At 34.1% G+C, this 26,999-nt stretch overlaps 2 protein-coding genes across 2 annotated transcripts in view; one reads left to right on the top strand and one right to left on the bottom strand.

The window, feature by feature from the left end:
• LOC134839356 (ubiquitin carboxyl-terminal hydrolase 15-like) overlaps window positions 1-7,116 on the top strand; it is a 50,149-nt gene extending 43,033 nt beyond the window's left edge. The window contains exons 13-14 of the mRNA XM_063854875.1: window positions 5,548-5,746; window positions 6,341-7,116. Coding sequence (XP_063710945.1) covers window positions 5,548-5,746; window positions 6,341-6,475 — 334 coding nt within the window. The 3' untranslated portion in view covers window positions 6,476-7,116. The remainder of the gene's footprint in view (window positions 1-5,547; window positions 5,747-6,340) is intronic.
• A 15,199-nt stretch (window positions 7,117-22,315) lies between these two features.
• LOC134839890 (N-lysine methyltransferase KMT5A-like) lies at window positions 22,316-25,071 on the bottom strand. The gene is made up of 3 exons (XM_063855517.1): window positions 24,439-25,071; window positions 23,032-23,146; window positions 22,316-22,716 (listed from the first exon to the last, which is right to left on the bottom strand). The coding sequence occupies exons 1-3, from the start codon at window positions 25,069-25,071 to the stop codon at window positions 22,316-22,318; spliced, it is 1,149 nt and encodes a 382-aa protein (XP_063711587.1).
• Window positions 25,072-26,999: the final 1,928 nt, after the last annotated feature.

Raw genomic sequence — 26,999 nt, 5'->3', positions numbered from 1 at the left:
CCAATCACTAATCGTTCTAGAAATTCAAAAAGCTTAAAGGGCATCTAATTTTTTTCTTTGAAAGTCGCAAAATGAGATTTTTTCAACAATGTCAGTGTTTTTTTAATGTTTACTTGCGTTCATTACTCTTTTCCCATCTTCGATTGGCTATGTTTTCTTTGACACTCGGAAGTGATGATTTTTTAAGAAAAAGGAGTCGGTTATTTTTTTGATCTGATTGAGTTCATTGACACTTTTCCAACTGTCTGTCAGTTATGCTTGCGTCTTATTCTTTCCGAACACCAAGTAAAGTGGTTGTCACATTGTCCGGTTGTTATGGACATTATCATGCTGACTTATTAAACACTGACGAACAAATTTGGTGTTCATTTTAATATCACACCATAAAATTGATATTCGTGCGAGGTCATGGGGGCGGGGGGGGGGGGGGGGTGTAAATGAGCCCTATATTTTGATGCTGATTTTTTTTTCAAAACATTTCGTTGAAAAAATGGATAATTTTTGGTGCGGTCTGTCGGAGTTTTTCGTTTATCAATAAAAAAATATTGATTGAGATATTAGTTTTGGTATTTGTTAGGTATAGTTTTTTCTTGAGATGGATTTTGTGTTTGATAAATTGGTTTTGCTATTGGATTGCTAATATTAATATTTGTGAAAAAATCATAGTTATGATTAGCAAAGTTATTGCCATTTGCGTGTTTTTGTTTTTTGTTACATTAATTATATCGTTACTTTGAGGAAGGAGATATTATCCAGTTCATTGCTGCGTATACATTAGTAGTGTACGTCAACTTGAAGTCGCGAAGTCATTTTGATTGAAACGTCATCCAATTTTTTTGATCTTCGTAAATTACGAGTAATTATCCATGACTTGTATAACAGAAAAATTAGACTATCAAGCAAAAATATTTTCTCTTATACAGGTTTTTGGAGATTTAACCCTACTAGAACTTTGTAGAGGCTTCTTGAGATATATATTTCTCATGAATTAAGAAGTTAGTTTCAGCGTAATTCTTGATTAATGGAAAAAAGCCAGATTGACGGATTTTTGAGGTATGATTTTGGTTGAGAATTTTGGAGAAAAAATTGCACCATATTAATTTTGATGAAATTCTAAGTTCTCTTCATTTTTTGTCTAATTTTAACCCAAATGAGAAAAACGCGTTTGAAAATTCAAATTTTGTTCCATTTTGTCCGGATCATTTAAATCAGCACTGTATCATTAAGAGTAATGGACATAATTGATTTTATAAAAAGTCCTGAAATGTTGATGCTCTTAGGTATCTATGCACTTTTTGAGTTCAATTGAAATGCGCCTCTTGAAAGTGACAAAAATAGATTTCTTTAAATACGAAGTTCGTGAACGATTTCTAATTTCGAAAATGGAATTTTTTTTGAGATTTCCAGCAGAATAAAACTTCTTCCTGTTGATCCAGTTTTCTCAAGTCTGGTTATTGTTATCAAAAAAGCGCCAATCACTTATCGTTCTAGAAATTCAAAAAGCCTAAAGGTTATCTAATTTTTTTCTTTGAAAGTCGCAAAATGAGATTTTTTCAACAATGTCAGTGTTTTTTAATGTTTACTTGCGTTCATTACTCTTTTCCCATCTTCGATTGGCTATGTTTTCTTTGACACTCGGAAGTGATAGTTTTTTTAAGAAAAAGGAGTCGGTTATTTTTTTGATCTGGTTGAGTTCATTGACACTTTTCCAACTGTCTGTCAGTTATGCTTGCGTCTTATTCTTTCCTAACACCAAGTAAATAGGTTGTCACATTGTCCGGTTGTTATGGACATTATCATGCTGACTTATTAAATACTGACGAACAAATTTGGTGTTCATTTTAAACCTAAAACCCCCTATCACACCATAAAATTGATATTCGTGCGAGGTCATGGGGGCGGGGGGGGGGGGGGGGGGTGTAAATGAGCCCTATATTTTGATGCTGATTTTTTTTTCAAAACATTTCGTTGAAAAAATGGATAATTTTTGGTGCGGTCTGTCGGAGTTTTTCGTTTATCAATAAAAAAATATTGATTGAGATATTAGTTTTGGTATTTGTTAGGTATAGTTTTTTCTTGAGATGGATTTTGTGTTTGATAAATTGGTTTTGCTATTGGATTGCTAATATTAATATTTGTGAAAAAATCATAGTTATGATTAGCAAAGTTATTGCCATTTGCGTGTTTTTGTTTTTTGTTACATTAATTATATCGTTACTTTGAGGAAGGAGATATTATCCAGTTCATTGCTGCGTATACATTAGTAGTGTACGTCAACTTGAAGTCGCGAAGTCATTTTGATTGAAACGTCATCCAATTTTTTTGATCTTCGTAAATTACGAGTAATTATCCATGACTTGTATAACAGAAAAATTAGACTATCAAGCAAAAATATTTTCTCTTATACAGGTTTTTGGAGATTTAACCCTACTAGAACTTTGTAGAGGCTTCTTGAGATATATATTTCTCATGAATTAAGAAGTTAGTTTCAGCGTAATTCTTGATTAATGGAAAAAAGCCAGATTGACGGATTTTTGAGGTATGATTTTGGTTGAGAATTTTGGAGAAAAAATTGCACCATATTAATTTTGATGAAATTCTAAGTTCTCTTCATTTTTTGTCTAATTTTAACCCAAATGAGAACAACGCGTTTGAAAATTCAAATTTTGTTCCATTTTGTCCGGATCATTTAAATCAGCACTGTATCATTAAGAGTAATGGACATAATTGATTTTATAAAAAGTCCTGAAATGTTGATGCTCTTAGGTATCTATGCACTTTTTGAGTTCAATTGAAATGCGCCTCTTGAAAGTGACAAAAATAGATTTCTTTAAATACGAAGTTCGTGAACGATTTCTAATTTCGAAAATGGAATTTTTTTTGAGATTTCCAGCAGAATAAAACTTCTTCCTGTTGATCCAGTTTTCTCAAGTCTGGTTATTGTTATCAAAAAAGCGCCAATCACTTATCGTTTCAGAAATTCAAAAAGCCTAAAGGGCATCTAATTTTTTTCTTTGAAAGTCGCAAAATGAGATTTTTTCAACAATGTCAGTGTTTTTTAATGTTTACTTGCGTTCATTACTCTTTTCCCATCTTCGATTGGCTATGTTTTCTTTGACACTCGGAAGTGATAGTTTTTTTAAGAAAAAGGAGTCGGTTATTTTTTTGATCTGATTGAGTTCATTGACACTTTTCCAACTGTCTGTCAGTTATGCTTGCGTCTTATTCTTTCCGAACACCAAGTAAAGTGGTTGTCACATTGTCCGGTTGTTATGGACATTATCATGCTGACTTATTAAACACTGACGAACAAATTTGGTGTTCATTTTAAACCTAAAACCCCCTATCACACCATAAAATTGATATTCGTGCGAGGTCATGGGGGCGGGGGGGGGGGGTGTAAATGAGCCCTATATTTTGATGCTGATTTTTTTTTCAAAACATTTCGTTGAAAAAATGGATAATTTTTGGTGCGGTCTGTCGGAGTTTTTCGTTTATCAATAAAAAATATTGATTGAGATATTAGTTTTGGTATTTGTTAGGTATAGTTTTTTCTTGAGATGGATTTTGTGTTTGATAAATTGGTTTTGCTATTGGATTGCTAATATTAATATTTGTGAAAAAATCATAGTTATGATTAGCAAAGTTATTGCCATTTGCGTGTTTTTGTTTTTTGTTACATTAATTATATCGTTACTTTGAGGAAGGAGATATTATCCAGTTCATTGCTGCGTATACATTAGTAGTGTACGTCAACTTGAAGTCGCGAAGTCATTTTGATTGAAACGTCATCCAATTTTTTTGATCTTCGTAAATTACGAGTAATTATCCATGACTTGTATAACAGAAAAATTAGAACTCGTGTTCTTTATTTTTCAGATTATTCTAATCAAATTTTAAGCGCAAATGGCTGTTGTGACGACAAATTCGAGTTCTTGTTTCAAAACTGGATCGTAATTTTCATAATTTCAAGCGGGAATCAAAAAATCAGCCATTGATCCAATCTTCTCATTTTGAGTTAGTTTTATTTTAAAAAAATGTCTTTTAAGATTCCTGTAACTCAAATAATTTTAAGTTGATATACAGTGCTGATTTAATTTATCGGGATAAAACGAACAAAACACGTTTTTCAAACACGTTTTTCTCAATTAGGGTTAGGATTAGACAAAAAGTGAAGAGAACAAAATCTGCTTAGAATTTCATCAGATTTAATATGATACAACTTTTTCTCCCAAATTGTCAACCAAAATTTTACTCCAAAAATGCGTCAATCTGGCTTTTTTCAATTAATCAAGAATCACGCTGAAACTACCTTGATAATTGATGAGAAATATATATCTCAAGAACAAAATTCTACAAGAGTTGAATATCCAAAAATTTGAGTTAATTGTTTAAAGTTTGTTTTTAAGCAAAAATTTTGGGTTTTAGATAGTAGAAATTACGTTTCTTGACTATCAAGCAAAAATATTTTCTCTTATACAGGTTTTTGGAGATGTAACCCTTCTAGAATTTTGTAGAGGCTTCTTGAGATATATATTTCTCATGAATTAACAAGGTAGTTTCAGCGTAATTCTTGTTTAATTGAAAGAAGCCAGATTGACGGATTTTTGAGGTATAATTTTGGTTGACAATTTTGGGGAAAAAATTTGAGAAAAACGCGTTTGAAAATTCAAGTTTTGTTCCATTTTGTCCGTATCATTTTAATCAGCACTGTATCATTAAGATTAATGGACATATTTGATTTTATAAAAAGTCCTAAAATATTGATGCTCTTAGGTATCTATGCACTTTTTGAGTTCAATTGAAATGCGCCTCTTGAAAGTGACAAAAATAGATTTCTTTAAATACGAAGTTCGTGAACGATTTCTAATTTCGGAAATGGATTTTTTTTTTGAGATTTCCAGCGGAATAAAACTTCTTCCTGTTGATCCAGTTTTCTCAAATCTGGTTAATGTTATCAAAAAAGCGCCAATCACTAATCGTTCTAGAAATTCAAAAAGCTTAAAGGGCATCTATTTTTTTTCTTTGAAAGTCGCAAAATGAGATTTTTTCAACAATGTCAGTGTTTTTTTAATGTTTACTTGCGTTCATTACTCTTTTCCCATCTTCGATTGGCTATGTTTTCTTTGACACTCGGAAGTGATAGTTTTTTAAGAAAAAGGAATCGGTTATTTTTTTGATCTGATTGAGTTCATTGACACTTTTCCAACTTTCTGTCAGTTATGCTTGCGTCTTATTCTTTCCTAACACCAAGTAAAGTGGTTGTCACATTGTCCGGTTGTTATGGACATTATCATGCTGACTTATTAAACAATGACGAACAAATTTGGTGTTCATTTTTAACCTAAAACCCCCTATCACACCATAAAATTGATATTTGTGCGAGGTCATGGGGGGGGGGGTGTGCTCAATGAGCCCTATGTTTTGATGCTGATTTTTTTTTCAAAACAAATTTTGTTATTTTCTGCAATTTTTTTGCGCCTTTTTAGAGCTAATTTTTGCTGTTTCGCCGTCGAATCTAACGAGAAATTTGTGTTTGTGTTCTAGTCAGCTGGCGCTGAATGAGTTCGTGACGAATGCGAATGTGGGTCACCAGGTGTACGATCTGATTGGGGTTGTGAACCACTACGGGGGACTGGGAGGGGGGCACTACACGGCCTACTGTAAACACGAGCCCACAGAAAACTGGTACGACTATGATGACTCAAGGGTGTCTCCACTGCACGGAGGAGAGGAGGCTGTGAAGGTGAGGAGGCTGTGAAGGTCTTGCTGAATTACATAAGGGTAAAATATAATATACACGGCTCAAAAATGGGGCAAAAAATACTATTTTGAAAGAATGAAACTGAAGGCGAGCTGTAGGAAAGCTGTAGAAGAAATAACAGTTCGGCTTCGTGCTCAGATTGTGTGATTGATCCCCTGCCATGGTATTGATAGTATGTGAGGATGAGCTCATTAACCTCTAGCTGCATATCTACCACAGCCTGACCGAATGCGGTTGCAATAGTGGTAACACACGGGAAGTTCTAGACACAAAAAACGACCTTGAGTCGCAAAAAAGAGCCTTGCTCAACAAAATAACTATCTGAAGTGTGGGGAATTAAGAGAAACGAATTCTGCTCAGACAAGATGGATAGCCTTTCTTAGATCCTCTGCGATTCGCAGAAGCCACAATTAATATTAATCAAATCTTTTAAATACTGAAAAATAACACTTCTTTTAGCAGGGCTGAAAGAAGAAACCCCAAGGAACTGCATGGTTGTTAGCTGATAAAACCCAAAATTTCCCTTCATCATATGAGGTGTGCTAAAACTACGACTTTTGAAATATTTTGTTTTAGACAAGTGCCGCATACGTGCTGTTCTACAGACGTCGCGAGAGAACCGAGATAGACATCATCCCGCCTTCGATCAAAACCCAGCCGAACCCAGACGCGGTAGAGAGTAGCGTAGATGACGAAATGGACACAGTCTAGTCATATCTAGTTCCCAGTCACACCCCCACTCGTCCCCTTTCTTGCCTTGTCCTTTTTATTAGAAGCAGTCAGCACAGAAAAAACAGCTTCTTAATGAATTTAAACTAAATGATATAAAGGAAGTAAAAAGAGCAACAGCAGCAGCTAAAACAATCAGATGAAGAACTTTAAGAAACACCGAAACATATATAATTGTTGAGCTGTTTGTTGAACAATAACTGAGACGTCCAGCCTGTTTTGATCCGATTATAATTATATTTTCTTACATTTCTGTATTTTGATCTCACTTACATATACATTGCTTTCGTGTCTGCCTAGCAGACTTAAAATTTCCCCTCGTAGGTTTACATAAATGCGTACACATGATCTGAGTAGAATAAAGGTGCTTTCATTTGTAAATTTTATCCGACATCTGTACTCAGGTGTCGTTGTTAATCGATCTGCGTTACTATCTTCATGAAATTTTGATCAAGCCTTCTGATCATAAATTATAAAATGTAGTAGATTGTGATCTTGGATCAAAATTTTTGAAAAGGAAAAGCAAGCCCAGAGTCGCTGCAAGTTGTAAGCCGTGGTTTGATGATATAAATTGGATGATTGAATGTCGTTGGTCGGTGAATAATTGAAAGATGTTGAAATCATACAGTTTTGCTATTCTGAAATGAGGAAGATAATGATCTTATTATTATTATTTAACGAACTCATCGTGTCATCTAATGAATGACAGAATTTTTTTCTAACTTGAGTATTAGCTACTACAAATGAAGACAAGTAGCTAATGTAGCTTCTGTGCAAGTCTCTTAGCTCGCTCCTACTACAGGCGTCAATGCAAAAACAAATAATCATTTTTTTTTTCAATTTTTGGCTCTTCTACCGCAGCGTGGGGAAAACAGAAAGAGTCAATTTTTTTTTCTACGCAACAAGCATAGTGTTATACGGTTAGTTTCAACCTAACTTGCATGAAATGATGCTCAGCAAAGGCACCATAAATCAATTTGAGTTCTGGTAATTGCTTATGTTTTTTTTCCACGTGTTATATTCTATATTGGTGGCTAGCGTTTGTAAGATATCAAAAGCTCATAGTCTATTGGTAAAGACAGAGTCCAAATCTGTTTAAGTGAAGACTCTTATATAGGCCGTGATGATGAAGAGTAATGAACGTAGTTATGGAACCAGATATTACTAAACTAGTATTTATCATTGGTTATTATTATGATATTTTATCTCTATAAAATATTAAATACTAACCAATCATTCTCCATCAAACTAACAACCCACTTATTTGTAAGTGTTGAAACTACTTGTAGTTTCATCACCAGAACAATTTGAATGAAACTTAGAATACAGTTGTTCTCATTCTGGAACTAACTCGCGCAAACCGGTGTACACTAGATCTATTGAAACTAGGAGATATAAGAGTAAGATTAAGATTGCTATTAGACTGAGAAGTTGCACGAATCTATCCGACCGAAAATAAGATAGCGTGACGAGCAGACAGTGTACCTTATCTGAAATTACTCTATGAGTATAGTACATAATACAAAACTCATCTGGTGCGACCAAAAGTCTCGAACAGACCTTAACTAATAACCTAGACTTAGACAAAAATTAGATTAGAATTAGACAAATACAACATTTTAAAAATGTTATATGATAAAAATTTAATAGATATGTCTCTACGACTCAATAGATCAGATCCAATATTCCGAACAATACGAGAACTACCCAGTAATGGAAGAATACTTCGAACCAGAGACGACATACGACAAGGAAGAAATCTACCAATCGATTTCATGATAGTACGACAAAAACGAGATCAAACTTTGTTTTTAGGATACTACCAGCAGTAAATTTAAACTTTCATTTACTGACATAATACTTTGAAGAATTTTTTTCAATACCCTTCATGGCGCTAAAACTAGTAATTGTACAATAACGACTGATAAAAACAACACTTGTCGTTTTCCTTAAATCAGCTGTCAACTAATAACATCTTGAAAATAAAATACAAAAATTAGTTAGTATAAATCAAACATCGTTAGTATATATATTTCATCCCAGCTTCATCACCTTAAAAATAACAGCAAATCTTAAAAACTAACAATCATCAAAACTAAAACTTAACCCTAACCTTTTATCAATAAACTATCAAGGCTTATCCTTGTTTTCACTTAAGTAATTTCATTCTAAATAACAGATCATCAAGGCTTCCCTCGGATCTTTAAATTAAAATAATTTATATCTAAATTTTTTACCATCAAGATCTACCCTTGGATCAAATAGAACAATTTTTTGTGTCCCTCCCAATTACATTAGTGTCTAACGTTCTCAAACGTCGATTCATACCCAACCCTTATCAAAAACCCAGAATTAACAGAAATTTTTCAAAAAACTAACCATATTAATTAAGATAAACAGTGAAGAACTTCGGTTACTCATCCTTCACTTGATCTTCTTCCTCTTAGATGACCCAGACTAAAACACTTAAACTTAGTAAGTCATAAAATAGTATCGAACGAACTACTTGCGTTCTAATTATACCTGAACCTTGTGGATTGATTTACTATTCTCCAACCCTTGATCACAAATCACAACCCCTAAGTAAGATTAGGTAGGTCTATCTTAGCTTAGAATTAGTCACGAGAAAGTAAAAATCATTCTCAGGAATCGATATACGCTTTTCTCTCCAACCCAACAATACGACCCAAGTTAAGCTAACCACAAAAAATTGTAAGAACTAACAGGTTAAGACATAAGAATCACTAATCCAGATTTTGCACCCATCATCCTAAACCTTATGTCAAGAGACAATTTAGGAAACAAACGAACAATCGTAATACACAATTGTTTAATTAACGACGACAGATACGACCTCGTTATCACATCACACAGACAATCAGTAGGATACATTAGAACAAAAAGATAAACACTAAGAAAGAAAATAATTAACAAACAAAATCACGTCAGAAACCCCGTCACCAGCATCGATAAAAGGGAAACGAAGAATAAAAATTTGCTACACAAACAAACCAATACAGTAGGTACAATTGGAATCAGCCAATGAGACATTGAAAATTACACGTTAACAGTCATACAACACAAAATTGATTCGAAATGAAGATAACCCAGAAAATTCAGTTCTTCCATTCTAAATATCTCCAGTAACTGAAGCTCGAGGACAGGTACAATTTTGCCAAATTTTAATCGCAACAAAACTTGAAAAAGGAGAAATTCCATGCACAAGAGAATTTCCCGAAGTAAAAATCAAAGACAACTTCTTGACCACTATCTCAAAGGTATATGTAGTCTGACATCACAATATGGAATCTACACAATAGAAATCAAATAGCCAAGAGAATTTCATGACAAATATCTCAATCAAACTGATGACGTAGATATTAAATTTTCAAAAGTTCTTACACAAAACATCAAAAGCATACAACATCAAAACTCACAAAGAGCAAACTCAATATTCACAAATGATGTATTCTCACTTATCTAAAGCTATATATCTATATTAGAACTAAAAGAACCTCAAAGCGATTCACCAACTCAAACATCCCGACATACAATTGTACGACAAGAAATAAACATATTTTCAAAAATTTTAAATGCAATCCGAGAAGATCTAATGAGTAATGAAATAACACATGTAAACACAATTTACAAAAAATCTTAGCATGGATCATAATCGATTATTTTAGTCATAATGATGATCTTATTGCACAAGCAGGAAAAAATTTAAGACCATAAAATACAGACGACGAAATCATATTAGCAGAACAAACAGATTGTTTGTGACCCCTGAATGGTCTCATGAATCATTTATAAATATACCAACAGATATATCAAGTCAAGCAATTAGCACTATCTCTATTGACAAAGATTATGTTAGAGTATACCCACTTACAATTGACGCAACACCTTTAAACCATAATTCATTCTTTCCTGAAAGAACAGGAAATAATAGTTTAAATTCTACATTTATAAATAATGACAACTTAAATGGAACAAGAAATCCTACCCAACAAGATATAAAAACTCCATCACATTTTGTAAGCAAAGAAATTGTTGAAACAATAACAACAACAGAAGCACAACGAAGCATTTCACCTATTCAACCCAATTTTACAACTCCAAAACTAAAAAAACTCAACGCTACAACAAGCAATTATACAATCCACAGTAAAACCCTCTGTTGCAAAAAAATATTCACAAATGGATAACTTAATTTTTCCACCAGTAACGAAACCATCATCTCAACAAAAATCACATAGAAATAATTTCGCAGAACATAATTATAACTATGTAAATAGATCATAAACAACAAAATCTTATGAAATGAATACTCAGAACTACCCATACTCACAAAGTCAAAATATACCACAAATGACTTAAAATTCAGTAAGTTTTTATAATCAATCACGATCTTCACAGGAACAAAGTTAAAATTACCTATTTTCTCAACGAAATTAAAATAATACAAATAGATACCATACCGAAATCAACCTCCTTATTATACAACTAATTATTATCCATCAGATGATGAAGAATACTATAATCAAAATCATCAACGATATTATTCAAGGCAAAGACCTCGTTCTTACAGTATCGACCAACCAGATATTTTCGAACCATACACACGAGATAAACAAACACGACAACCCAGAAATAACCCAAAATCTTGCAACAATAGTTTTCAACAACAAAACGCAGTTAACACACAATCACATTTAATTTTCAATCACAAAATCTAGTGAATACTCAAATTTACCAACCAAGTCAAAGGCAAAAAGAAATTTCACTACCATATTATCTACAACGACATGAACTAACAAAGACTCAACTTACAAATTTTTCTCAAATACCAAATGCCGCAGAATCACTACAATTGACTATGAATCTATACCTTATGGGTGGATCCTCAATATCTTCAACTTAGCCATATGGTATTCACAGGAACAGATCCTGAATACTCCGTAAAAGATATTTAAATTCAGTCACAGCAAATTTGATTTTAAATATAGGACCTGAACCAGTAAACACGCACCTTTATCAAAATTGGATACATAGACGCACAGCTTAAATCCAAACTACACTTGATGGCGCAGCCCAAAAATGGTTTTCAGTTTTACCTATAGAAATAAAATCTGATTGGAAAAGATTCAAACTAAAATTCTCAAAAATGTTTGATTCAGAAAGAAACAAACAACACCAAAGAGTTTTATGCAATGAGATTCGTAGACTACCAAATGAAACAATTAAACAGTTTGCAGTAAGAATAGAAACACTAGTCCGAAAAGCATACTCACTCAATACTCTTGATTACAAAAATACAAAGACGGCAGAAATCTTAATGATGACTCTAACACCTCAATTGCGAAAAATAGCAATAAAAAAGAGCATCACATCCTTCCTCAATCCGATAACCAGATTTAAACTTTAGAAAAGTAGTAGATAAACTAGAACAAGCAGAGATCACTATAAAATTAGAGGAGACATAAAACTTAAAGTTACAATATCTTAACAACATCCAAACCACTACTTCACAAATAAACACTATTAACGACTCTGATACAGAATTATCTGAAAAAAATCACTGAAATCTTAAACATCTACAAGAAAAATCCAAATTCCTAAGGCAAACCATCATTCAAAAAATGGTGTACGTTTTTTGCCGACAATACGGACACAGCATTGCTGAATGTATACAAAAACAACAAGATAACCAAAATGAACCACAAAAATAAAGAGAACCAAATAAATTATTTCATCAATACATGAAAAAAGATCAAAATTTACCCAACAAAAACATTCATAGTAATAATAGTTCAGGAAAACTACTTCCAAATAACTCCAATTATTCTAGACATCAATCACTCTATAATACGAATTATAGAGGAAGATCACCATACCAAAGAAATTCACGAAATTTCTCACAAAACAGATATAGTCGATCAAATAGTCGAAATAGTCAAAATCGAAGTAACTATTCAAGATCAAATTCAAATCAACCTGAATTTTCGTTTGATGCCAGTTCCCATTCAACTTCTAGAAATAGAAAATATTCAAATAATCGATCCAGAAACTCTTCATATAATAGAAATCGAAATTATTCCAACAACAGGAATAGAAACTATTCAAATGATCGAAATCCTAGATATCAAAATAACAGATCACGCGATTATTCTAACGACAAATCAAACTATCACAGATCAAAATATGACAATTATCAAAATAGATCACGCGATAATTCACAGAATAGAAATTCAAGTTATAACAACAGTCAACGAAACTACTCTCAGTCACCATATATGAATAATACACGTTATCAAAATTCACAACAAAAGTATAGAAGTAGTACAACTAAACATCAAAGACAAATAAATCAGGTACAAACAACTAAAGAAACTCAACCAGACCCCCCTGTTATTGAAAATAACGAAAGCACAGAATAGCAATTAAATCACATCAATTGCGAATCCACAGACAGTGGAAGTGACACAGAAAACAGAATTTCAGTTAACATGATACACGTTGAAAATGACTACGAACCTATTATATACGAACAACCGATCTATTCTCATATCTATCAAAACCATGATCAATATCTTTTGAACTAATATACATAAATATAACCAGTAACAAACTAAAGGAAAAAATAGAAAAAATAGTAGAAGAAATAACATCAGAAAAACCCACCGAAAGCTCAAGCACAATTAACATTTATCAAAACATACCTAAAGAACCGCAGTTAGAAAAAAAATCTGGACAATCCCACTTCTTTTAGAAAGTCCAAAATCCAAACAATTTCAAACAGCAGACCTTGAAATAGATTTTTTAATAGATTCCGGAGCAGAATCAAATATCATCAACATTCCCACTTGGAATGAAATAAAAATTCTACATCCAAAATTAATACCCTTCAAAACAACAAGCAGACTAGCAACAGCACAAGGATCAACATTAGTAAATTATGGAAAGATCCAACTTTTCCTTGTTCCCACTCCAACAATGGAACAAAACAATCTCATGAGCAAACCATTTAAACAAACCTTCCACATCACAGATATGAAACATAATATCATTGGAATACTATTGATCACTAAATATATACCAACTATAAGTATCTTAAATAGCAGAGTTCATATAAAAGATAATTACACAAGAATGAAAAACACAGCTTTAACATTTTTCCAAAGATTAAACAAACAACCACCATTTTTCTCTAAATTTTACCCTATATACAATCAGGAACGGAAACACCTGAAACCACTCTCAGGAAATGTGTATAAGTTCTCAATCAAACAAGTTCGCCAATATGATAAAGATTAGAATGAACAACATCTCTTTATGTCTGACCTTGAATTCAGACCAATTCATAAATTTTTCCGAGTAACAATGTCATGTATCCACAAAAATCAAAACCAAGCCAGTTAGAGATATCATTTTTCTAGGAAATAAAACCCTTCTTAGATATTCCAGAAAATTTAACAATACCTCTATCAACGAAAACACAGATATTCCAGAATGCCAAACATCCGATATCAAAGTACCCTGCCTATCTTTAAGTATGACGCTTATAGCTTTCATACCTCTCACTCTTTACACACTAAAGGACACTCAGGAGCAGAGAAAACATACTCAAATTTGATACAAAATTTTTATTTCCCAAATGCACCAATTTGGATAAATATTTGGATCTAAACATCCAACAGTTTTATTTACAGATCATAAACCATTAATATTACTTTTTCCACAAAAATCAAAACCAAGCCAGTTAGAGATATCATTTTTCTAGGAAATAAAACCCTTCTTAGATATTCCAGAAATTTAACAATACCTCTATCAACGAAAACACAGATATTCCAGATTGCCAAACATCCGATATCAAAGTACCCTGTCTACCTTTAAGTATGACGCTTATAGCTTTCATACCTCTCACTCGTTACACACTAAAGGACACTCAGGAGCAGAGAAAACATACTCAAATTTGATACAAAATTTTTATTTCCCAAATGCACCAATTTGGATAAGTACTTGGATCTAAACATCCAACAGTTTTATTTACAGATCATAAACCATTAATATTACTCTTTCCTTAAAAATCAAACCCAAACCATTTTTGTTACAAAGACAAAAATTTTTGTTTCCCAAATGCACCAATTTGGATAAAAGTTTTATGCAATGATTGCATAACATGTCAATTCAACAAACTATATCCAAATCAAAGACAAAAACTGCAGAAAAACAAGATTTTAGAGGACAAAGTCTATACTTCAATCACAGAATTTCATTCGATACAAAAGGACCAATATCACCATCCTCAGAAGGAAACCCATATATAATGGTCATAGTCGATGCATTCACACACTATGTAGCACTTAACCCAGTACCTCATTGTAATCCTTATTACGCATATACAACACTTTATGAACACTGGATAGCGAAATTCGGTTTACCCGAAATCCTTGTCAGAGATAATGGCACTAAATTTATAAATAACGAAATCTTTACACTATGCCACTTATATAAAATTAAACACAAACCACGTACATCTCATGCACCTTGGACTAATGGATTAGTCAAAGACATGAACCGTTCATTACAAGAATTTCTTAGATGTATCATTAACGGAAATGACACACGATATACTGAATGGTCCACAGATGTAAAACTATTCCCATTATCGTATAACTCACAAATAACAACAACTTTAGGACTATCACCCTATGAAATAATTTTGAACCAAAAACCACAAAAACCGATAATATTCACAGCAAATTCTTCAAAAAATACACAAGGTTATTGCCAACCCACTAAAGAATCAATATGTTATAATCAACCACTACATCACTTTTATCATCCACAAATTTAAAAAATAGCTTCCGGTACACATACCAAAAAGATTTTAAACAGAGATAAAAAAACACAACGAAATCTACCAGAAAGTAACAAAAAAATTGTTACAAAGACAAAATATTAATTCCCACATAAATTCTCGATTTACCCCAGCTACAAATATAAAATGCGGAACATACGTTTTAATTCCAAATTTTACAACACAAAAAGGAATTTCTAAAAAACTACAACCACTCCGAAAAGAACCATATCAAATAATTGATATACCCACTGATGTAAAATACTAACTTACAGACCTAAATAAACTGCGAACTGACTCAATTATACTCTTTTACAGGACTTAAAGTTATTCAAAACAATTCGGTCACAAACAAAATCAAAACACTGATATGAACCTTATCCAAAAACCAATAGATAAAAATGAAAAAGTACTTCTCAAACAAAAATCTAAAAATGTAGACAACAAAAAGGTAATTCAAACAGGAAAAAAATCGAAATTTAGAAAAAAAATCTACCACAAGAACAAAAAAAATCTCCACATAGACAATCGTCAAGACTTCGAAATCAGCCACGAAAAGATTACAAAATATTCATCCCACAATCTAAAATATTAAAGGAAGTTGAATTTCAGAAACCACTTTAAAATTAATTAACATTTTCACCTCTTGAAGATATTTTCATAAACCGAACATTTTCTCAAAATTAATGCTGAAAAGCACTTGAACAAACTAGTTCAAATTCAGCCAATCAGAAACCTTTCCGAATCATCACCTCGTTTTTAACACGACTTTTTTAGCCGACCAACAATCACCCTCAAGCTAGTCTCTAAATATAACTAAAGGACCTCCAGGTCAAAAATAAGCAAACTGCTAAACATTGACACCTGAAATAAACAAAGTCTCATTATTACAACCCTCAAGCAGTACAAAGATCAACGTTATTGTCCCAACTTAGACCTCAAAAACCCCTCAGGCAAAAATACTAAATTAGCCTAAAGAACAAAATGGACATGATCATTTAGCCTAAAGTACGAACATCTCTCAGATACCCCAATCATCCAACAAATAACAACAAAACCAGGAAGGCTCTTAAGAGCCTCCAAACATTCCTTTATCAAAAATTGCCGAAATCCAACCCACCTGTCAAAAAACTAATAAATAAACCGACCACATTCGATTTTAGCCTCAAAAAATAAAAAATCGTTCGACGAAACGAATCATTTCTTCTATTTTTCATTCTCCCAAAACCCGATGATAGGAATCCTTCCTCCCGAACAGGACCCCAAGATTTATTAGTCACACATTACGACTGTGAAGAAAATGAACAAAAAACGTTACATAAATATGCAATAAACCAAGTCACTCAATGTGAATCCGATCCACAATCAATCGAAACAACAAACATAATAGCTACACTTTACTCAAAAGCACGAGCTACAACACTAACTGGAGATAAATTCAGAGCAACCTTTTCCGAAAAGAAAGTACATTGTTCCCACTGATATGAACCTTATCCAAAAACCAATAGATAAAAATGAAAAAGTACTTCTCAAACAAAAATCTAAAAATGTAGACAACAAAAAGGTAATTCAAACAGGAAAAAAAATCGAAATTTAGAAAAAAAATCTACCACAAGAACAAAAAAAATCTCCACATAGACAATCGTCAAGATTTCGAAATCAGCCACGAAAAGATTACAAAATATTCATCCCACAATCTAAAATATTAAAGGAAGTTGAATTTCAGAAACCACTTTAAAATTAATTAACATTTTCACCTCTTGAAGATATTTTCATAAACCGAACATTTTCTCAAAATTAATGCTGAAAAGCACTTGAACAAACTAGTTCAAATTCAGCCAATCAGAAACCTTTCCGAATCATCACCTCGTTTTTAAAACGACTTCTTTAGCCGACCAACAATCACCCTCAAGCTAATCTCTAAATATAACTAAAGGACCTCCAGGTCAAAAATAAGCAAACTGCTAAACATTGACACCTGAAATAAACAAAGTCTCATTATTACAACCCTCAAGCAGTACAAAGATCAACGTTATTGTCCCAACTTAGACCTCAAAAACGCCTCAGGCAAAAATACTAAATTAGCCTAAAGAACAAAATGGACATGATCATTTAGCCTAAAGTACGAACATCTCTTAGATACCCCAATCATCCAACAAATAACAACAAAACCAGGAAGGCTCTTAAGAGCCTCCAAACATTCCTTTATCAAAAATTGCCGAAATCCAACCCACCTGTCAAAAAACTAATAAATAAACCGACCACATTCGATTTTAGCCTCAAAAAACAAAAAATCGTTCGACGAAACGAATCATTTCTTCAAATGCTTCTTTCTCGAACAGTCAACAATATTCAAAACATTCTTTCAAACCTTTTTTTAATCCTTTCAACTTTTTTCAAACCTTGTAAAATTTTCATATCCGACATTTTAGAAATACTAATTCTCTCCCTGATAATTCTTTGCAACTTTTTCATCATTTTTTACTCTCTAGCTCAAACCTACGTTAATTTTTCCAAAATCATTGACCACCTCAGGTGCGATATTTCAAATAACTATCTAAATGTTCCAACATCTTTTCAGTAGAACAGATGTTTTTCTTCTTTTTATAATATTTCTCACGTTTCTGACATCCCTCATAATGACAATATGCAAATATATAAAAAAGGCTATTGTGATCTTTGCATTAGCAACAGTACTTTTAATACTTTTCATTCAAGAATATTACAAAAAACAAAATTTTCTCATAAATGAATAATTTTTCCAGAACTTTCCAAAATTGCTAATCAACAACCATCACATCAGTCCCCACCAACAACGTCCCGAGAACCTCCAACAACACCAACAAATAGTCAAACAAATAACTCCCTATCATCAACACGCATCTCTTTTCAAGACAATCCATAAACATTTGAAGAAAGACACTCACGATTGTCCGAACCACTAGAACCAGTATTTCGCCAAGCATCTCTAAGCGAACCACGATACGAACCAGTATATAATATATACCCCCCTCTCCAACAAGATCTTAATAGAGCAAGACCTCAAAGTGAAAACCAAAACACACTCGAAATAAACAAACAAATTATTCGCCCAAGACGAAATAGAAATTTGCAAACCCCAGAGTTCAATTCAACATACCTCATTCACCAATAGACCAATAGAAAACCCTATAGATCTCTCCAGTAGCACAATTCAAAGTACTCCCAAGACCCAAACACAACAAAACACATCAAACATTCCCTCAGATTTTTTAGGTTCAACCCCTACATCTGAACAAATCCGAGAAAATCCTTTCAATCCCCCAGCCACTACAGAACATCTCCCATTTTGGATGACACAAGCTTTTACTCAAGGCGAACCAAATTTAGTAAACGATCCAATAGACGTTTCATCTGACACAACCTTATCACTACCAGAAACTTTTTCACTCCCTTCAACTCCTTCCTTAACTCAATTCTCACAAACCTCATTTCCTTCAAATTTTCCTACAAATCTCGATGCCAGATATAGAGAAATTTCAACCAATAACATACACCTACGATTAGATTGGAATACATTCGTAGCACCCCCTCCATTGTTTAGACAACATCACGAAAGTAACAGATTACACAACTGGGCACTAAACAGATTACAATATCGACAAGATATCCACAAAGATATACAAGAACATAACATACAAATACTTACACAAGATAATCTCACAATAAAATTTGGAATCACAGTAAGACTAAATAATATAATTCATCCCCCCTTATCTCTAGCCCCCCTCCCCCGAATATAACAGCTCAATCTTTACCTCCCCCATTTATAACAACAGAAATCATCTACAAATACGATAGATACACAAAAAAGACAATTGGATATATCACCTTTTATAATCCATACTCAGGACTATCATACACATGAATCTTTTAAAGATACTTATTTTTCAGACCCTTCTATTTTTCATTCTCCCAAAACCCGATGATAGGAATCCTTCCTCCCGAACAGGACCCCAAGATTTATTAGTCACACATTACGACTGTGAAGAAAATGAACAAAAAACGTTACATAAATATGCAATAAACCAAGTCACTCAATGTGAATCCGATCCACAATCAATCGAAACAACAAACATAATAGCTACACTTTACTCAAAAGCACGAGCTACAACACTAACTGGATATAAATTCAGAGCAACCTTTTCCGAAAAGAAAGTACATTGTTCCCAAGTTTCAAACGGAAACAAATACAAACTAGATCAAGATTCTATTAACCAAAATAAGATAAAAAGATTTTTACATCTCAGCCCTGACTATGGTAAAAACGAACGCCGAACTCGACCCGAACTTGACACATCACGCCGAACTTGAAAGATACCAAGGTGACTAGATGACAAATTTCCCTTCCACCGAGCACATGGGAGATAAATTTACGATCTCCATGACAAAAATTGGATACCACACATTGGAATAAACAGCCTCTCAAATTGTAAAGCCGACACAAAAAATAAAGGGTACCAAGAGATAATGTTTTTTGATTGGAAAATATAACTTGAAAAAGTTCAACTAACACGTGGTTTAAAAGATGACACTATAATTTATCAAGAAATTAGACTCCCTTGCAAAAACGACCAAAGATACTGCGACCCTACTACACGCACACAAGCAACAATTGTTTGGTTCCCCGAAGACACCTGTACCACATTTAAGTAGCAAAAATACACGCTAGAATGATAAAATTTCACCAAAAATATTTTATTGAATCAATCCCATTTGAAGATGTGAACCCTGATCAACTCAGACATAGTATTTATAAATTTAGAAAGATTCATAAAAAAGAAAATAAATTGACACGCTTCCAAATATACCCAGAAACAGAACTTGCATGTAAATACACCAAACCACTTTACAAAACACAATATTCAGAAATTCTTGTCGAATACGAAGAAGGTTTCGACATGAAAACAGGAAAATCTATTATACATCCAATGGCTGCATCTCACTCAACCACTGACGAAAATTCATGTCCCAGTAAAATTTCTAAAAAAACACAGGAAGAATTGATGGAAAATTAAAACCACAAGACAAAGACAGTACACGTTTACAATAACTTTCACTCATGAACAACACTAATTTTGGCGCAATCTATTATAACATACACTTAGACATGAAATTAGACTACACAAAAAGTAGAATCTTTCATGAAATGTCTTTGACAGAACTTGAAACACTCTATCATTAATTATGCGAACTTGAACGCACACAAATTTTACAATCACTTGCACTAGCAGTACTTAAAATCCCTTAAGCAGGATATTTAATTTCAGGTAGCAGATCAAATTTCATTGACTACGAAGTAAACATTTTATGGTATTACACCTGTACGAAAAAGTATCACCTTTATATGTTTTTGAAGACAGATGCTATAAAAGAATCCCAAAATTCTACAAAAATAAAGTACATTTTGTTGATACACTCTCCCGAAGAACTTATTTCTGGGATACGGCAGTCCCATGTGGATCAGAAAATAGCCAAAAGGTTGTACAATTAAATCCCGACGAAGATAAATACTATATACTCACACCATATCCAACACTAATGCCACCACTAAAAAAGTTTTCACCTAAAAGCATTAGAGCTATTGCCAGAAACCCAAATATCGATTTGCAATCGATTGGCGTATACTCAAAATCCGAGATTCAACATCACATACGTACACAACAATTTCAGGAATTACTCACAAAAATGGACACAATACAACGACAATCCATAGACCTACACAAACTTGCAGAAACGGCAGGCTTTTCAGACATATACGCACAAGACTATAGCGGATATTTTAAAGATAAAAAAGATTACATTTACTTAAATGGCGAAAAAAACAGACGACAAGATATATCACCAATAAATATTTTTAGTTTTGTAAATCTGAAAAACGAACTTCTTGCCTTTCTAGGATGGCCCTACTACATCTTAGAAAGATTAACTATATTATACGCAATGTTTAACTTTCTTGGATTTCTTTTCTCCATTACGTCGCCAATCCGTGTTATTTCAATAGTCAGATTTGACTATTAGTGTACATGGATTCCGAATTCAAATGATATAACATGCACATGCCATGGATTCCGCGTTCAAATACTCGCATGGCGGCACGAACAGGCATATACGCAAAATCCCGGAATCCGGGACAATCAATTAAACCACCGAAAATTGGCAAAATCCCGGAATCCATGGTATAGCGAACAATTACTTGAATTCGGAATCCAGGACATGGTCCCGGAATCCGAGCCATTTTTACTCAACCACTAAACAAATAGTTGCTAAACAAATAGTTGATAAATTCAATACACTATAACCATGGAATCCAAGACGTTGGAATCCAGTGAGAAAAATGGCATGGAATCCAAGAATTTTATATTTTTGAATTTATCTGGCAGAAGTTTACAGTTTTTAAGCAATTTTATTCCATCTTTTTTGTTTAGTTTGTCCTACAAGTTATTATAACTGCAACTATTAACTTACGTGCTAAAATACTGTATTCCGATGAAAAAAGTTGTGGGTACAATCGTTTGATCAAACTTAGTTATAACTACTTGTAGTTGCAACTACTAACTAATTAGTTAATTTCGAGCGTGCCGAAATACTGTACTGAGGTTAAGACACTGCCAGTGTCTGAACTTGTTTGATCAAACTTAGTTATAAGTAGGCTACTTGTAGTTGCAACTACTAACTAATTAGTTACTAAGTAATTAGTAATTTCGAGCGTGCCGAAATACTGTACATGTACTTCGATGAAAAAAGTTGTGGGTGCAAATGTTTGAACTACTACTAGTAGTAACTACACGTATGTAACATACAGTATGTTGAACATAAAATATATGGAACTTCCATTGAATGGGTGTAACACAACAACAGTCAAGAATAAGAATACAACTTGAAAAGTTTCTAAGGTAAAAAAGCTGAGCTTGTGAACTTCACATGTTGAACATGTTTCGAGCAACTTTATCGCCATAATCGTATCGTAGCTGTTCGAAAGGCTCAATGTTTCTTCGGGCTTTGAATACAGCTAATCGTTTTGGCGGATCGAAGGCATTAAGAACAACTTCTATGATCTTCATATTCGCATCCAAATTCTTCTTGGAGTTTAGCGTGCTGTGATTAGCCAGTCGACCAAGACAGCGGTTGGTTGGATGTTCAACACACACTTCTGAAGAAGCATCGATGAATAGCTTCACAGGCGCGCCAATTTCCAGCACAAATTCAGTCGGAACAGAACGGTTCCTTATCAAATCTTGATATGTTTTATCTGTCACAGCAACCCCATGGTAGTCCATGATAATATCATCCTTCTGGAAGGCCTGTGTGCTGACAACGCCTGAATCAGAAAATGTTCAACATTTAAAGTTTACTCTATATTATGTAACACTGTTACATGGCATTTTTGAATGGAATTCAAAAAACTGTATTGGTTGAAAACTTTATGACTTTTTAAAACTTTAAACTATAACGTTTGAATCAAAAAAGAAATTTTTTTGAAAAAGAAACTTTTGAAAGTTTTGGAAACTTGTTGTCAACGTTTTCAAGAAACGCAAGATTACCTCTTCCGAAGGTAGGGAAAACGACATCACAAATGCCAACCCATTCTTGCGTATCACATCTGTGGGCCAGAAGCGTTTGTGCTTCCAATAACTAATGCCGCTGGAATCAAAAAGCGGCTTTTGTTGTCGCTTGCTTTTCTCTTTCTGCAGCATGGCGATTTGGGACATGACTTTCTTTAGGTCGTGATGAGTTTCCCATTTGTTTCGCTGGAAAAAACCCGACACGCGCGTCTCCGATTCAACAAAGTTTGGATACTGTTTCACAAAAGCTTGTGCCCTAATTGTCTGTCTAATGTATCTTTGTTGATCTTGTTTACATCGCACAGCTTTTTCAACATCTTTGTAGGTGTGATTGACAATCTGGAAAAACGTGAGCGTATTGTTTCATACATCCAATTGATAAATTGTGATACTGTATAAAAAAACTGTGAAGTACAAATCAGCTGAAACAGTCGAAACTTTCCGAAAGTTTCCGAGTCGAAACGTTTTTTAAATTAAAAAAATTCTTGGAAAATCAAAGTAGTACCTTGTGAATTTCCTGCGTTTTGTGTTTCACCAGTTGAAATGCAGGATCTTTTGACAAAGGCATGAATTTTGCCACTTGACGATCGAGCAGTGTCTTGGGTCGCTTAGCAGGCTCCATTTGAGCAGAAATCTAAACAGATCCTTCTAGAACGAATATTCCCCGTTGTGTTCAAATCATATTAGGAAGTTCAACTTCCACAGACTTATAAGTTAAAAGTTGAAACGTACCATGTCAGAAACTGTGGCGGCAATTCTATTCACACGAAACTTGGTGTTTCCACTGGAGTTCACAAAAAAAAGTTCTGTTTTGACTTGGATTGGTTGCTCAGGGAAAGATCGGGTGAAAGAAATTTTTTCTTCCGGGACACTCTGAGGTAAGAAATGTGGTCGAACTTCAGTGTGATAAAGTTTCAAACCCTGTACGAGCCATCGCGGCAAAATGTGATTCGAACGTTCAGTAGACACTAAACAAACAGTTTCACAATTTTGAAAAAAAGTTATACGGAAGAAATTCAAGATGACTCACTTTCACTTGGTTCAATTGAAACCGTTATACAAGTATCGTCCTCATCTGACAATGCCACAAACGCTTGTGCAACTGCATGAACAGACATGCAGCTTATGGTTTTTTCTAGCATTGATGGCACGACATAACAGTATAAGAATGCTGTCACAAGTTGAAATAACGAAACACGTTGTTTATGGGTTAAAAAACCCGATTCTTGGAAAACATCCAAGTGCTCTTTAACAAGTGTTTCGATTTCTTGCCTCTCGCAATGTTCATTTTGGTCGTCTTTGGACGAAGCAGCTTCAAGTTGTTCTTGAACGCGTGCAAGTTTTGCAGCTATCTAAACTCAAAACAAAAACTTTTAGTTGAACTACAAAAGTGAACAAAAACATTAGCTGAAAGTTTCCAACTCTTCACGGTTTGAGCAGCAAAAATGCTTTTTGATTCGAAACAAAAGGAATCTTACCTCGGTTTGCGAGTCATTGTTCGTTGGAATAACTCGTTTTGCCATATTCTCAGATGAAGACTCAGTCGGAGGCTCTGTACTTGAACTGCCAGCCTGAGTGGCAGTCGCCGACTGCGGCGTGAACAGAGGTGTTTCCCATGACAAAGTTGATGAATGCTGGTTTGAAGGAGTTGATTCTGAAGGTTGAGAAAAAAAACGACTGAGTTCTGTTCCATTGGCAGTGTAATCATCATGACGATCAGTGGGCTGGCTGGCAATTTGATTTCTATGAAAAAACGCAGGATCAAAGTGTGGGTACACCACTGGCATTGGGCTAATGAAGTTTGAATACCCTTCACTTCGAGAAGACACTTGCTGCGGAGTCTCCAATGTGTGGTAAGTATTGTCATGATGATTATGATTAACATCTGTAATAATTGTACAAGGTTCAGCATAGGGTCTATGTCCGACTCGGATGGGGGTTCCTAAAGGAACTTCCACAGATGGGAGCTGTGCAAAATTTTGGTCGAAACTCCGAGATGTACTACATATGTTAGTAACAGACTGTTGACTAGATGGAGGTTCATTATGATCTCTATGGAAAACAGGAGTTTCAAGTTGCGCAGTATTCACAGCAGGAAGTTCGGAGTCCATAGTTCAGGTTAACGAAACTTGGAATGAAATGAGAAGTGACTAGAAAGGATTGCAGAATCGAATGAATCACCCTCGGAGGGTGTTACTAACAACTTACTAATAATAGTATTATTCAATAATGTCAAATGGACTGAATGGAAGGGTCCACCCGTACAGATAACAATTCCAGAAGACCTTCGCGACAATCGGAGGATGAAACATTGGAAAATAAGAAAGACAATCAAAGTTGTTGAAGAGCCAGATAGGGCTAAAAGAAGAAACAAAAAAGATCCACTTCTGTTCAACCCAAGACGCTTAACTCGCAATACAGATGTTTTTTTCTGTGCTGCTTGTGAAACAGATTGCGTTGACAAATGCATTCTGATGACAGGGGTTGTACTGTACAACGATTCTTTCAAACGGGAATGTACATTGAGAATTTTGGACTCGGAGCACGATGAAAACCCCCGAGAAAAACCAGAGGCTAACATATTGGTTGTAAAATACAATCAACTTCGAAATCAAGGGCTCTTTGAAGATACGCTTACATCTGAGGTACTTATTTGCTTTGAAAAACATTTTTCAAAACATCACTCGGAAAGAAGTTCAACTTCAAAAGAAGTTTTTTTGAATAGCTGAAATTGAAAAACATATTTTAACTTCATTCATAATCTGTTTGAAATCGTGAATTGTTTCAGACATCTTTTTGTGACACGGCTACTTTAGATTTGGAGCCATGTGAGGTTCAGGATCATCAACGTAATCCTACAAAAAGAGCTAAAAAAGACGAAAAAGAAATTGACATGCTGACACTTCTCGAAGCCACAGAAGACATAGTGCCTTTGACCTTTGTCCCTTGTTCCAACGGTGTCCTCAAGGTTTGTTAACAAAATAATTACAAGCATTGGAAGTGTGTGCCGCGATTTTTTTAGATGTCATAAAGTTAGGAATATATGTCTCAGCGCCCGATCAAAATATTTTGTATAAAAATTCAATTTGTTTCTCAGGTTGGATCATCTGCTTTCTAAGGAGGGGAAAATTGCAGAGTAGACAGCTTGGAGTTTGAAGGAAGGACAAAAAAGGCCTTTGCACAGTTGACATGCATAAATAACGAGGACATTTCTATAAGGATGCCTGCACTCTTGGTTCAGCTAGCTTGTGAAGACTACCTCAAGGTAAAGTTTTTTTAATGAAACATTCCGAATTTTTATTGTCCCCGATTCCATGAAATTTAACAATGCTTACGACTGAGAAATAAAACTAGGAATTCATGTTCAAACCTTTAGCCATAAGGCCCGGAATCCAGTGTCAAATGACAAAACATTGCCAATTTTTATCACAGGCTAAGGCCTACAATTTTCATTTGAAACATTCCGAATTTGTCACGTCCCGGATTCCATGGAATTTTACAATGCTTACGACTGAGAAACGAACTAGGAATTCATGTTCAAACCTTTAGCCATAAGGCCCGGAATCCACTGTCAAATGACAAAACATTGCCAATTTTTATCACAGGCTAAGGCCTACAATTTTTATTTGAAACATTCCGAATTTGTCACGTCCCGGATTCCATGGACTTTAACAATGCTTACGACTGAGAAACGAACTAGGAATTCATGTTCAAACCCTTAGCCATAAGGCCCGGAATCCAGTGTCAAATGACAAAACATTGCCAATTTTTATCACAGGCTAATGCCTACAATTTTTTTTATCGTTTTCAAAAACTGAAATACTTTTGTTCAAAAGTACAGGATTTTGGCACGTGAAAACACAGGCTAATGCCTACAATTTTTATCGTTTTCAAAAACTCAAATACTTTTATTCAAAAGTACAGGATTTTGGCACGTGACTAATTTTGAAACATTTTAGCATGAAACGTGTGACTTCAATGCAATTGAACATCCAATCAATTTATCGTTTGCGGTGTTTTCCGCCTTGAAACGTGCTGT

Source organism: Symsagittifera roscoffensis, chromosome 2 (genome assembly GCF_963678635.1).
Source record: "Symsagittifera roscoffensis chromosome 2, txSymRosc1.1, whole genome shotgun sequence".
Classification (NCBI taxonomy): Eukaryota; Metazoa; Xenacoelomorpha; order Acoela; family Convolutidae; genus Symsagittifera; species Symsagittifera roscoffensis.
This window is presented reverse-complemented; position numbering and strand designations above follow the sequence as displayed.